Source organism: Pseudozyma flocculosa, assembly GCF_000417875.1.
Source record: "Pseudozyma flocculosa PF-1 unplaced genomic scaffold scaffold00011, whole genome shotgun sequence".
NCBI classification, from domain to species: Eukaryota; Fungi; Basidiomycota; class Ustilaginomycetes; order Ustilaginales; family Ustilaginaceae; genus Pseudozyma; species Pseudozyma flocculosa.
This window is the reverse complement of record NW_006920879.1, coordinates 506,105-519,914: the sequence shown is the minus strand read 5'-3', so window position 1 is coordinate 519,914 and position 13,810 is coordinate 506,105. Positions and strand designations below refer to the sequence as shown.

Here is a 13,810-nt window from a genome sequence, read left to right as displayed (position 1 = left end):
CCGGCCAGGCCAAGCCAGGGACCCCAGGCTCAAAAAGGGCACACGGCAGCGGCAGCAAGCCCACCAAAGTCCGGCCGGTACGCAACGCAAACGAGGTCAAAACAGGCCGCTCGTCGCCGGCAGCTTGCCTGGCTCTGCACGGCCTCGCCTTATGCTCCGTCCTGACCACTCGGCGCAATCACGTCGCCCAGCCTTGGCCGTCGGGTGCAACCGATGCGATGTACGTATGATGACCTCGGGGACGGGCGACGGCGTCGGAACGGCCCCGGGTCCTCGCCCTCTCGCCTGGCTTCGGCTGCGCCCCGCCAAGCTGCGCCCGAACCACGGTACCGTATGGTATGGGTGCCGTAGCAGCGGCCGGGCGGGCTTGCAACCGGGCCAGCTGACGATGACCGCGCCGTCGCTCTTTTGTGTGACTCGCTCGCTGGCGCGGTACCGTAACCTATCGGCAGGCAGCCCAAAGAAAAGCATGTGGTCGACAGAGATTAGCCCGCGCTAGGATATTTATCAAGATCGCGACATCGACATGGGGGGGGGGGGGAAAGGGTGGCCCGGACAGCGTGACCGCCCGCCCGCCGCCCATGCGCAGCCTGCAGGCCCCGCAGGCAGTCCAGCCGGCCATCTCCACGTCGTCCCAAGCCCCGATAGAGAATCGATGTGCTGCTGCGCTGCCCGATCTCATCGACGCTCTAAACTTTTTTGGGCCAGCCACCTGAACCCTTGCCTGTGGGCCTTGCTGCGAAGACACTGCCGCCACCACCAGCACCATCGCCTGCTACCCCATCACCCTCTGGACTCTTCAACCACCGACAGCCTGCTTCGACATGGTACGGGCAGATCAAGGGATCCGGGGCCGTGCAGCTCCGCGGTCCAAGACGCGATCCAGCTCCGCGCCCTCAAGCACCACCTCTCCCTCGTCCGTGGCCACGCCGAGCGGCGGCGGGGTGCGCGGCCAGCAGATCTCCAAGGCGGCCAAACGCGCACTCAAGCGCGCCGAACTCGTATCGCAGGCCAGGTCCGCCTCCGACTCTTCCTCATCCTCCAGACCCGTCCTCAACCTCGGCGGCCCCGGCGAGGGCGGCAAGCCGCTGTCAAAGTCGTCGCTGAAGCGGTTGAAAAAGAAGCAGAGGAACAACCTGGCCGGCAACCGACAGGGATTGAAGGACCTCGAGGACGTCGTCGATGACCTCAAGCAGCAAATTGCCCCCGTCGCAGAGGGTGCGGACGAGGAGGCGGACGAGGAGACGATGCAGGATGGCGACGACGACGACGTCTTCGAGGCACAGGTCGCTGCCGAGCACGCTTCCCACGTTGCGGCCTCGGTCGCCGCCGCACAGCACCGGGGCGTGGGATCCCAAGGCGCAAAGGACGGCGTCGTCACTGAAAAGGCAAAGAAAAAGGCACTGTGAGTTCTTCCCGCCCGTTCCTCCGCCCTCTCCCTGTCGGTCTTTGAGGCCATCGCCGCGCCGCGCCCGGTCCCGCTCGTCTGCTGACAGCACCCTGTCCTGTATCCTCGTCCGCTCTCGACGACCGCCAACAGGGCTCACGAAATGATGCGACAGCCCCACATCCTCTCCGACCCTGCCTACGCCAAGAACCCCTTCGCCGCTCTCCGCCTGCACGCCCAGAACACACTCGCCTTCGATCAGTCCGCCAGTCTTCGAGCAAAGCACGCCACCACAGCAGCAGCAGCAGCAGCAGGAAACGGGCAACGACGGGTCGACGTCGACATGGCCTGATGCACGACTGCGCACGGCCGGCGCCGGCCGTGGCACCATCACACGCGCCAAGACCCATCGTACCATCCATCCCCTTCGCTGCCGCCCATCCCCTCATCGCCCTTGTACTTGTACCGTATCTCCCACAGCCCCCTGACCCTTCCGCCGTGGCAGCGCGGCAGCGGCCGCCACTCCACGCGCTTCAGCGCAAAAGAAATATGAAAAGAATTGCGCTCCAGGATGGAAGACATCGAGGTCGTGGGCCGACGTAGGTTCGGCTATACAAGTACAGTTCCGCAGTGCGATGCAATGCAAGGTCGAGCAGGAGGCAGATGCCGCGACGATAGAGAGAGAGCGAGAGAGAGAGAGAGAGAGAGAGCGAGGCGTGTGTCGTAAAGATGCGCAGAGGATCGTGCGCAGAAGTCGGTATCGATGCAGCCGGGCGGGAAGCGGAGCGCGAAGAACGGGAGGCGAGCTGAGCCCGATGCCTCGACACTGACCGCGCCGCTTTCATGCCGCCGCGGCGATCTCGGGGGCGGTGCCAGGGGCGGGTGCGGCTCGCGGCGTAAACTTCATGCGGGCGCCGTCCTTGGGGAAGATGGTGGCGATGACCTCGACCTTTTCGCTCTGGGGCGTCACCTCGTGCTCCCAGTTGAGCAGCACGCTGGCGGTGCCGAGCACGGCGGTGAGGTGCATGTTGGCGTACTGCTGGCCGATGCAGTTGTGCGGGCCGCTGCCAAAGACGAGGTAGTTCTTGGGGTTCTTCTCGGCCAGGCCCTCGGCATCGAGCCAGCGCTCCGGCCGCAGCTCGTCGGGCTCCGGGTAGACCTGCTCGTCGTGCAGCGGGTTCCAGAAGCTCGGGATGATCATGCTGCCCTTGGGCACCGTGTAGCCCTTGTCGATGGGGAAGTCCTTGTGGTTCATGTAGGGCACCATGATGACCGGCGGCTTCAGGCGCAGGCTCTCCTTGACGACAGCCTTGGTGTACTCCATCTGCTCGACCATGTCGAGCGTGGTGGGGGCGTCGATGGCGTCGCCGCGGATGCGGTACTGCTCCTCGCGCACCTTGCGCAGGATGTCGGGACGGTCGGCCAGGTGCTGGAAGAGGTAGGTGAGACCCGAGGTCATGGCGTCCTGCGAGGCGAACAGGAAGCTGAGCAGCACCATGGCAATCTCGCGATCCGAAAAGTCGCGCACAAGGACGCGGCGCGTCTCGGCCTCGAGCTCGGCATTGTCGCGCTGCTCCTTGGCGTCAATCATGGCCTTGATCCAGGCGTCGGTGAGGCAGGTGACCTCCTTGCCCTCGGCCATCCTCTTCTTGGACTCGCGCGCAGTGTGCTCGAACCACTTCATCGCAATCTTGCGCGCCTTGATGGCGTTGTAGACCTTGGTGCCGGGGAAGGCGAACGGGAAGTTGACCAGCTCGAGCGCCACCGTGATCAGCCAGTAGTTTTCAGAGACCTCCCTCGCGCCTTCTTCGGGGATGTAGTCGCCGCAGAAGACGCGGAGGGACGTCTCCATGTTGAGGTCGCGGAAGTGCATCATGTACGCCTCGGGCTTGGGGTTGGGGTTGCTGAGCCACTTGGCAAAGTGCTGCTTGTAGATACCCTCCTGGATGCTCAGGTAGACGCTCAACGCGCGGCGCGTGAAGAGCGTGTTGAGGCCGCGGCGGTAGTCGACGTGGACCTTGCCGTTGAGGAAGACCCTGTGTCGCGAGAGCGCGAGGAGCGTAATGAGGGTATCATTCCGGAGCGGATCAGGTCAGTCCGAGGAGCGCAACAATGGGCCATCCATCGGGTCCCTTACGCCGGACCTCGCCGGATCCCGCAACGGCACTCACCAGTTGTCGTGGCAGAGCACCTTCTTGGCAGAGGCGACCAGGCACGGCTCGGCGTATGTGGGGCTGTTGAGGATCTTTCGCGAGAACTCGGTCGAAGACGCGATGACAATGAAGCTGGAGGGGCACAAAGACGCGAGAAAGTCGAACAAAGCTTCAGCGCGATAAGTCGTTTTGCGGCGGGATGTCACTGCCACCGGAGCCCGCCTTCCGACCGCGCGACCACGGGCATCCGCCGGGCCAACGGCAAAGGAAAGCGCGCTTTCCTCGCCGGGCGAACGAGGCCACTCACATGTTGAAGACGCTCGCGACGCTGAGAGGACCCGAGTTCCAGCCCTCCTGGTACTTTTCGAGCGAGGGGCTGAGCGAGTCGGCGAACTTGCCAATGACGGGGATGGTCCAGCTGGGACCGGGCAGCGCGCCCTTCTTGCGCTGGTAGACGTACTGCTCCGCGATCAGCGCGGTCGCAAGGAGCGCGAGGAGGGTGAAGACGATCGTGGTGCGATCGGCGTTCTTGAGGGTGGCGTAGTCGAAGGCGGTCAGCGCCTTTTGCAGCACGGAGCCGTTGCTGGTGGCGCTCTCAAAGGCCGAGGCGACCGAGGCGGCGCCGCGCTGCGACGCGTTGTGGACCATCTGGGAGGGCACGGCGGACGACATGGCTGCAGCAACGTAGGGGTCGGTCGGATGGACGAAAGGAACGCCAGAGTTGGGGGCGAAAGGAGGAGTGGCGGATCGGCCTCGGTAGCTGTGGCGAGGTCAACGTCGCCGCCGAGATGGTGCTGAGCTGGACGACGCGCGAGGCGGAGACAAGGACGCGCAGAGGCGGTCGGGGGCGGATGGCTCAGAGGGAGCGACAGGCGTGGGGCGGATGGAGGGAGGGCCAAAGATGATGGTGGATGGTGGTGAGGTGAGAAGGGACGGCGGACGAGGAGCGGAAACCCGAAGGTCAGAGGGCGGCCAACGCAACGCAAGGCAGGCTAGGGGACGAGGGAGGATCGGCGGATGATTTGGCCGTGGCTGCTGATCTCTCTCATCTTTCTCTCTCTCGGAAGAGAAGTCTCTCTTTCTGGCGGGCGGGCAAGCGAGCGAAGTGTCCCTCTGCGTGGGCCTGCTGTACTCTGGCCTGGTTTGGCGTGGCCAGGTTTGACGTCTGGCCGCGTCGCCGTCTCCGGGTCAGTCGGGCGGCGTGTGTCGTCCAATCTCAACCTCCTGGCTCGCTAAGCCCACAGCACGGGGGCGCCCTTGCTTGCTTGACAAGCAGGCATGATGGCGGTCGGCCGCTGACCAAGTTTTTCTCCTTCCCATCTCTCTTTGTCTTCGTTTGCCTGTTCGCCTCGTCGTTGTTGGCCGCGGACGTGTGGCCAGGAATGGCCGTCATCAGCCGACGACGGCGACGACTGCAACGAAAAAAGCCTGCAAGGGGATGTGGCCCTGCCTTGGCCCAGGCTAGGCTGCTGCCTCTCTGCTTTGGCGGGGTCTGCGTCTCTCTGGCGGATTCTTGCCGCCGTTTGTCGTCGCGTACGTTGTTTGGTCTTGGCCGACCGACGACTCGTTGGCGGAGCTCTGCTTCGACGGGACGTCTCCGGCTCGTCGGCGCCGGCAGGTCGTCCTGCTGGGCTTTGCCGCGACCTGCCTGAGCCCGTCAGGAAGAAAGCAGAAAAGCAAAAATCCGAAGCACACAGCGAGCAGGGCCAAGCCGCCTATCTGCCTGGCTCGATCTGGCCCGGGCCCTGGCCCTGGCAGATGCGCACGAGCGCGTGCGCAGGCAGGCACGTCGGGCCGTCCCACCATGGCCTGCCTCGGGGCATTTGGGGCCGCGCTGCCTTGCTTTCCTCCCCCCACGCCCAGCCGCTCTTCGCTTGGCTTCTTGGCGAAAGCGACACATTAATGACGATGAATGGCGGCGGCGGCGGCCGAAGGGCGAGCGAGCCCTGCCTGCCTAAAGTGTCAACGAAGCCAACCAAGGCCCGCGACCTTGGCTCGTCCACGCCGCCTACCTCTGGCGGCGATATCGTGGCAGCATCGCTCAGCTTTCCGAGTGGCCTCAGGGACGCGCGCTGCCATCACGCGGGCTTGTTGTGCTGCGTATGACACCGCCCGTTCCTCGGAATCCCCAAGAATACATAATTAGCGCGGCGCCTGAGATGGCTTGCTTACGAACAAAGCCGGCCAAGCCAGGCTCTCGTCGTCGTGCGGCCATGTGTCGCGTCCGTCGGGTTCACCCTCCGAACCCGGGCGGGCGGAGCAAGAGGCAGACGGGTCGGTGGTGCCACAGCAGAAAAAAAAGTGGCCTGATTTTTCCCCCCAGCAACGCCCAGACGGTTGGCTTTCCTGCCTGTGGTGTGTGTTGCTGCATGTGGAGCGCGTTCGGCACAAAAGCCGGCCTGGGCCTGCTGGCCAAGACCCACCGCCGCCGAGGGATCGACGGCAGGCAGGCAGCTCCGGCCACCTTTTCTCCGTGCGTGCGTGCCTGCGTGGCCCGCCTGCCCGCCTGCCCGCCCTCGGCCGTCACGCCTGCTCCACCGCGGGGGGGCGCAACCGCGCCAAGCGTCCCTTCTGTCGGGCGCTCACTTTTGCCGCTCAACGAGGCTGCAAAGAAATTTCCTCCACCGCCACCACCGCAGAACGAGGGAGCGACCGGCTGCGCCAGGCTGGGCAGGCCACACGAGCGGGGAGCGACGAGCAACCACCTGGGGCAAAGCTGCCGGCCTTTTTGGTGGATCGTCTGGAGACGGAACGGAAGCGACGTTTCCGATGCCCCCGAGGCTCACCCGCAACCGTGTCCGTGGACGTCCAGGCCAAGCAAGCACGGCCGAGGGTCGTCGCGGCGGGTACGTACGGCGAGGGTCAAGACGGTGACTCCGATCAGCAGAGAAATGGCCGCGCCGCTTTGTCCGTCGGACCCCCGCTGGCCGCAGGAGATGGTCAACCGACCCGCGCAGGGCATGCTCCACCTCCTCACCGAGCCTCCTTGACGGTCAACCGGACGCAGGCGGGCTTGGTGGCCGAGGTGACATTACCGGATCACAGACGGAAACAGAGAGGGGAAGAGAACGTGCATATACAGAGCAAGCCAGGATCTTGCTGGCGCGCTACCCTGCCATGTTCAGGCCGCCTTGCCAGGTATCGTGGTCGCCGTCGTCGACGGTGTCGCAGGACGAACAGGAGGGAGCTTGAAGGAAATGCGATACCGTGCCCACGCCCGAACGAATGTCACGAGAAGGGCGGCATGGACGGCGAGCAGCGCCAGGCTCGACACCCAGATGCGCACAAAGACGTCCTGCGCCTTGAACTCGAGCAGGTAGGCTTGCGAGAGCCATAGCGCCTGTCGTTGGGAGGAGGCATGTTCACCGTCTGTCAGTCGATCAAGTCGGACGCACGACCCTCGGAAGTCCACACCTTCGCCCTGCTCACCTGTGCACCGATCCAGGACCCGACCGCGACGGCCGCCGTGCCTGGCCTGATGGAGAGCGAGGGCCAGACGATGGGGACGAGCCAGAGGAACCAGAGAAAGTACTGGCTCGTGCACACCTTGTTGAACGCGACAAACGCAATCGTCTGCGCCGTCATAGCCGCCACCACGTCGCGCTTCCCCAATCGCCACCCGAGCACGGCCACCAGCAGTGCCTGGGGCGCAAACGAAAACAGCGGCGACGACAGCAGGCGCGACTCCAACGAGTCGATGGCCGCGGTCGCCGTGCTGGATCGCAGGCCGGGGATGTTGGAGAGGTACGTGGTGAGAAAGTAGGGGCTGAAGTTGTGCCGGTGGTCCTGTCGCGTCAGGTGGTAGGCGAACGTGTGCTCGACAAAAGGCGCGCCCCAGCTGTGGAGTAGGCGGAACCGCGAAGGCAAAAGCGAGATGGGTCGAAGGTCAGCGAGAGGAGGATCGCAACGGCTGTACGACGGCCATGCGGAGACTCACAACAGCCATGCCACCGCGTTGGTCGCCATGAATGTGGCAAAGGCGATCAGGCCATACTGGATGCCGGCGGAATGCCGCTGCAAGAGACCGAGCTTGCGCCGAGCCACCGGGTCGAATGCCGCCTCGGTCGATTGCGAGAGATGTGCCATGACCGGAATGCCATAGATGACGGGGAAGATCTTGAGGTGGACAGCGAGGCCTAGGATCGCCGGCGAGAGGTAGGCAGCGGCGGACCACTCGGATAGTGGCAGAGCGGATTCGGGTACCAGCGGGCGGTAGGTCGGAACCGCCTCGGTCGCCTGCTGGTCCAGAGCCTTGGACGGCGGCGCTAGCCCAGCATCTGCGGTCTCGTGAACGGGCGTCAGGCCGAGTGGTGCCTCTGGGTTGGCGCTGAGCAGAAAGTAGACGAATGAGAGCACGGAAAGGCCGACCAGGGCCTCGGAGGAGCCGCGCGTCGAGATCTGGGCGGGCAGCGGGTTGAGGAGCCAGATGAGGCCGGGGAGGTGGACGTGGATGCCGGCGGGCGATCCCTGCGCCCTCCTTCCGTCGAGGATGAGCCACATCAAGAGGGCGCAGAGCACATCGGCGGAAGCGAAGAGGTACTTGCCAAAGTCGGCCCACCCGAAGAGGTGGATCGGGGTGAGGGCGAGGGCGAGGAGCGGCGTGTACCGGTAGGTGGGCCGCGAGTAGGGGTCACCGAGGCTGGCAACGGCGCGGAAGAGCGGGCGGGCGAGGTCGTAGCAGCGCGTGGCCCAGGCAAACATGAACGAATTCTGCTGAAAGGCCGAATGCTGCTCGGACGTCTGCCGCTGAGGGTCGTTGAGAAGGAGGAAGCGGGCCATGGCCGGCAGAATCCCGCGTGCGCAGCGCAGCTCGGCATCGTCAAAGATGTCGGCCTCGGAAGCAGCTGCGGTGCCGTCTATGGTGTGTGAGAGCGAGCAGCCGTCGAGGATGGCCTTGGAAGCGTCGGAAAAGACCGAATAGTCGACGTCGGTGTAGGGCACCGCCGAGTGGGCATCCTGGTATCGGCCAAATGCGAGTAGGCCGACGCGCAGCGCGATGCCGGCGGCGAGGTAGGCCCACTTGTAGCTAGACGGCTTCATTGAGCAGGGTTCCAAGCGGCGGACGACGATAAACGCCGCGGTGCGCTCGTCGAGGTTGTGGCGGGAGTTGAGATGGTGGAAGGGTGCAGAGTCGCTAGGATGAGGTTCAAGGCAGGCTCGTAGGTTGCTTTCAACCGCCAAAGCGCCTCGGCCTGCGCGCGTGCGCGTGCCTGTATGTGTGCTCGCCTTCTTCCGACTGCGGGGCTTCCGCTGCATGCATGTGCACGGACCACTCCTCTGCCAACGTAGCCGGCAGTCGCCCAGCCTGCCGGGCTTAGCCGCCGGAAAGGCTCCGAAGTCAAGAAGGTGCCCAGCAGTCAACGACGTGGCGAAGGGTTGGTTGTAGCCCGTCTTGCGCCATCGACAACAAGCCGCTGGCTGCGGTGCACCGGGCCGCAGCGAGGAGCAGAGGGGCTCGTCAGGGTGGGCGGGTCGCTAGGAGTGGAGGCTAGGGCGGGCGAGCCCCGACGGTGACTCAACGACCCGCCCGCCGCTCCTTTAACGCCGCTTGCCCTACCGCCACCACCTTCCACGCCCGACCAAGCCCATATCCTTCGTCGACTCCCCGTGCATCACAGCTACGCAGTAGATGCTCCATCTACGCACCGCAGCGCAAACAGCAACATCGTCCCTGAACAAGCGCCTCCTCACCATGCAGATCACCACAAAGGCGGGCAGCGCAGCCTCGGCAGGCGCAAGGCATTCCATCCTCAACTTGCCTCTCGTACCTCCCCAGCAGAGGCTCACCCTCAACCTCCTCCCGGACCCCGTCGCGCCCAGCCCTGCGGCCCTCATTGGTGCGCCCGAGTCGTCCCCTTCGCTCGTGCGTCGGGCCAGGCCGGTCCTACAGGGCTCCCACTTTTCCTACCTCTCGCCGCTCCCGCTCTCGTTCCCCTACGAGTTCCCCGCAGAGGAGGCGGAAGAGGCAGAGTCGCTCGGGAACAAGCTGGAACGCGAAATCGAACAGGAGCAGAACGACGCCAACAAGGATGCCGAGCTGACCGAGGAGCAACAGCAGGCAAAGGAGCTCGAGGCGCACAGGAAGAGGATGCGGCAGATCGAGGTCATGATGCAGCGGTACGAGGTCCAGCCCTCGAGCGTCGGTGGCGGTGCGAGCGCGGGGTCTACATCCAAGCTCGAGGGTCACCTACCTCCTGGGAGGCTCGGACAGCATTTCCCCTCAGCCAGGCTCCTCTCGATTTCACCCGCTGCCCTCGAGGATTGCCTGCCGCACCTCGACATCGGAGACAGCCTCGAGTGGATCAAGTCGCAGCACGGCAGGGCAAGACCGGAGAGCTACAGCTCCGGACCCATGGCCTCGCCTCCGAGCTCAGATGCGGCAAAGGCGCGCTTCGAGCTGAGCGACTTGCTCTCCGGACGGCTCATCGGAGCCCAGCTGGCCGGCAACGGCAATGGCCAGTCGGCAGACAAGGACGCGCAGGTCGGCACCGGAACGGCCTACCTGGCTCACAAGGAAGCCGTCGAAAAGGGAGCGGCAAAGGACGAAACCGATCAGGAAAGGATCGAGAGGCGGATCGGCGAGCTAGAAGAGCGCAGGCGGCAGGGCGACGATGTTGGCTACGCCCCGTGGTCGCTCTGCTACGCTGGTCACCAATTCGGCTCCTGGGCCGGTCAGCTCGGCGATGGGCGGGCCATCACTCTACGTGAGTTGACGCGACGCCTTTCCTTGCACCTGTTGCCCACCGGACTCGACTGACCTCCGGATTGCGCCCTCTGGCAACGGCAGTTGAGACGAAGGACCCAACCACTGGCGAGCGATGGGACATTCAGCTGAAGGGCGCTGGCCGAACGCCTTACTCGCGCTTCGCTGACGGCCTCGCCACCTTGGGCAGCAGCGTCCGCGAGTTCTTGGGAAGCGAAGGTGAGCCATGGGTCTTGTTGAGGAGATGACCCTGTTCGCCAGAATCATCACGCTAAACTGACGTGCGAGATCGCCTCTACGTCTGATACACAGCCATGGGCGCGCTTGGCGTGCCGACGAGCCGAGCGCTGGCCGTCGTCAGCATCCCGGACCTCAAGGTGCTGCGCGAAAGGATCAACGGTGAGACGGCAGAGCCAACTACCCGCTGAGCTCCGCTTGCCTTCGAGGTGTTGACGAGCCTCGTTTGCCCCCGATACGTGCAGGCGCCGCCATCACCACGAGGCTTTGCCCTTCGTGGCTGAGGATCGGCTCCTTTCAGATTCACAGCTCTCGCTCCGAGTGGGAGTCGTCCCGGATGCTCGGCGAGTATGTGGCGCGCGACCTTTTCGGCTGGACCGACGTCGTTAAGGGCGGGTCCATCGAAGCTGCCGATGCGGCATCCGGCGTGGAGCGGAAGCCGTGGGCGCGACGGCTGATCGAGGAGGTGGCACGCCGCAACGCCCGCACCATCGCCCTGTGGCAGGTCAACGGCTTCATGCACGGCGTGATGAACACCGACAACATCTCGCTGCTCGGCCACACCATCGACTATGGCCCGTACGCATTCATGGACATCTTTGACGAGGGGCAGATCTGCAACCACTCAGACGGCGAGGGACGCTACGCGTACCGCCTCCAGCCGACCATGGGTGTGTTTGCGATCCGCGAGCTGGTCAACGCTCTTGCTCCCCTGGTCGGCTTCGAGATCCAAGAGGGCAGGGCGCCGGCCCCGGGCGACCTGCTGCGGCTCAAGTCGGACGAGATCAACGCTCTCAAGAAGCTCGCTCGCGAGCAGGCTTCCGAGGAAATCGAGACGACGTTCACCTCGACGCTGATGGACGAATGGAAGAGGGGCTGGGCCAAGCGGCTCGGCCTGCAAGATGCCGGGTCCGAAGATGGCAAAGGCCGCCTCATCGAGCCGCTGCTCGCCGCACTGGCCGACCTCGACTTTCCCACGACGCTGCGCAGCCTGTGTCGCCTGCCTGCGTTTCTCAAGGCGCACGGCCTCAGCGGCGCTATCATCGAGGGCGACAGCGACATGGAGGCGCGACTCAAGGAGGTGCTGCGCGACTTTGCGCTGGGAGACAAGGCCCAGGGGCGAGAGGGCCTGTACGACGAGAAGGTGGTGCCCGAGTATATGCGGTCGGCCAAGATGGACCAGTTCCGACCCTGGCTGCTCGACTACGCCAAGCGCCTGCTCCAGGAGGGCAGGGATGGCGACCAAGTCACGGCCGAGATGAAGAAGGCCAACCCACGCTTCGTCCTGCGGAACTGGGTCACGACCGAGGTGGTCGAGAAGCTCGAAAAGGACAACGATACCGAGGCGCTTGAGCGCGTGCTGCAGGTGAGTGCCATGGCGTAGGGTTCTCCGTCGAGTGCCCGCTGCGGCGAGGTTTCGGAGCTGACCCCCTTGATCTTTCCCCTCGCTTCCCTGTGCCGTAGATGTGCATCCGACCCTTTGAAGACTGGGGCCTCCCGGCGGAGGGTAAGAGCGAGGAACAGGTCAGCGAAGAGGCGGTGAGTGTTGATCGGCCCGGCTGAGCCCGCGCAGGGTCTCGTCCCTGATCTCTGACATACCAAAGTGCCGCCCTCGCCTTCTGCCGCCGTTTCAGCGCCTGTGCTCGATTGGGCGATCTTTGACGGGCAACCTGCCCTCGTGCTCCTCGTAGCAGGCTTTCCCAGAGCTCAAGCTTGGTCGTAGCAGACCGATTCCGAGTCTTCGCGGACTACGGCGGTGTTGCGCTTTCCTTGTCGAGCTGCTCCTTGGCCTTTCGCCACCACGTCCGACACTCTTCCTCTACCCATGCAAACTCTTCTCTGCCCTCAAAGTCTGCCACCAGCGGCCATATCCGATCCCTCACCCACCGATCCTCCGGTCTCTCCTGTTTCAATGCCGGGGGTCGGCCGAGGTTGGTGGCCACCATCCTCCAGAACTCGGTCCAGGCCCACCCGGCATCCTGCTTGGCCACGTCGAGGACAATCTTGGTCCACTCGCGCCTCCACTCTTCGTCGTGTCCCGGCCCGGCTGCTTGCGCCGCGCCCGGGTGGCCCTTGGAGAGCATCTCGCGCACGTCGTCGAGCGAGTGCTGCACGTCCTCGACCTCTTCGACGATGGAGCGGTAGAGGCTGGGCAGGTTGACGGCGTTGCACCAGTTGTGGTTGAGCGAGATGCATTCGGTGACGTTCTCGACCTGGTGGTACCAGTCCGAGGGCACGAAGATGGTCTCCCCCGGTCGTTGGACCACGGTCCTCGTCGCCGCGACGGCTTGTGGCAGTCCGGACCACTCGATGGCGACCTTGCCGGCGCGCTCGTGTGTCGACGACGACGAAGGGGGAGGAACGAGGGTGAGCATGGTGGCGTAGTCATGCACCAGCTCGCTCGTCCGGACCGCGGGGAAGCGTCGGAGGCAGGCGGCGTGCGACGGCGCCCACAGCCGCCACCGTTTGACGCCGACCAGGTTGGTCGACCACGAGTAGCTCGTGTACACGTCTCGGTGTATGCCCGTCGACGATCCCGCCGTGCCGGCGTAGCAGAACCGGAAGTCGTCATCGTCGTCGTCGTCGTCGTCGTCTTCATCTTCGTTGTCGCTGCCGTCGGCGGCCGCGATTGCCTCTGGCCTCGGCGCTTGCCCAATGCCCACGGGGGCTGAACCACGCTTCGTGTCCTTGGACGACGTGCGAGCAGGACGATAGGGCGGATTCATCCAGTCGTCTCTAAGTGCCTCGGGGACGACGTAGGGCATACGCCTCTGCATCTCCCTCTCCCTCTCCTCTCTCCCCACCTCGCTCCACCTATCCCGAAACGACCGGGCCATGGCATCCCGACGAGCCAGACGAACAAGGTGCCAGTCCTTGATATACACGGGGCCTTTCCCGGCGGCCATGCGCTCGGCAACGGTACGCGCGACGGGCAGGTCTTCTCTGCACTGTCGACCCTCGTCGTCGCAAAACACGGTGGGCGCGACGTGGTCCCCGAACTGCTGCGCCAGGACGTCCCAATCGATGCTGGGCGTGGTCCAGCCCCGCCCCGAGGTCGTACCTTCTTGAAGAGGAGCCGTGGAGAGTGCACGCGAAAGCCAGGGTGCGAATGTGTCGAGTGGCGTCGAGAAGAGGCAGGGCTCGTTGGGTAGTAGGTGGTTTGTCTGCGTCGAAGAACGGGACCAGGCGCAGGAGGGATCAGTCTCGGCATGTCGACTCAGAGCGAGAGGGGGCGTCTCGAGATGGCTCACGAGGAACTCGTCGTAGCTCGGTGTGTAGTCGAGTATGGGTATCGTCGAGTCCGCGTTGTCGGCCGTCGTCATGCTGTCG

General features: G+C 64.7%; 5 protein-coding genes across 5 annotated transcripts; 2 read left to right on the top strand and 3 right to left on the bottom strand.

Moving 5' to 3' along the window:
• Positions 1-824: 824 nt before the first annotated feature.
• On the top strand, positions 825-1,739 carry PFL1_03645 (uncharacterized protein; the record flags this gene model as incomplete). Its single annotated transcript, XM_007881164.1, has 2 exons — positions 825-1,405; positions 1,541-1,739. The coding sequence occupies 2 exons, from the start codon at positions 825-827 to the stop codon at positions 1,737-1,739; spliced, it is 780 nt and encodes a 259-aa protein (XP_007879355.1).
• Positions 1,740-2,228: 489 nt separating this feature from the next.
• PFL1_03644 (uncharacterized protein) lies at positions 2,229-4,212 on the bottom strand (the record flags this gene model as incomplete). Its single annotated transcript, XM_007881163.1, has 3 exons — positions 2,229-3,423; positions 3,559-3,672; positions 3,848-4,212. 3 exons carry the CDS (start codon positions 4,210-4,212, stop codon positions 2,229-2,231), a joined length of 1,674 nt encoding a protein of 557 aa, XP_007879354.1.
• A 2,449-nt stretch (positions 4,213-6,661) lies between these two features.
• PFL1_03643 (uncharacterized protein) lies at positions 6,662-8,580 on the bottom strand (the record flags this gene model as incomplete). The annotated part of the gene is made up of 3 exons (XM_007881162.1): positions 6,662-6,880; positions 6,970-7,378; positions 7,478-8,580. 3 exons carry the CDS (start codon positions 8,578-8,580, stop codon positions 6,662-6,664), a joined length of 1,731 nt encoding a protein of 576 aa, XP_007879353.1.
• A 589-nt stretch (positions 8,581-9,169) lies between these two features.
• PFL1_03642 (uncharacterized protein) lies at positions 9,170-12,171 on the top strand (the record flags this gene model as incomplete). The annotated part of the gene is made up of 6 exons (XM_007881161.1): positions 9,170-10,244; positions 10,328-10,462; positions 10,556-10,642; positions 10,726-11,846; positions 11,945-12,019; positions 12,115-12,171. The coding sequence occupies 6 exons, from the start codon at positions 9,170-9,172 to the stop codon at positions 12,169-12,171; spliced, it is 2,550 nt and encodes an 849-aa protein (XP_007879352.1).
• Positions 12,172-12,228: 57 nt separating this feature from the next.
• On the bottom strand, positions 12,229-13,803 carry PFL1_03641 (uncharacterized protein; the record flags this gene model as incomplete). Its single annotated transcript, XM_007881160.1, has 2 exons — positions 12,229-13,644; positions 13,732-13,803. The coding sequence occupies 2 exons, from the start codon at positions 13,801-13,803 to the stop codon at positions 12,229-12,231; spliced, it is 1,488 nt and encodes a 495-aa protein (XP_007879351.1).
• Positions 13,804-13,810: the final 7 nt, after the last annotated feature.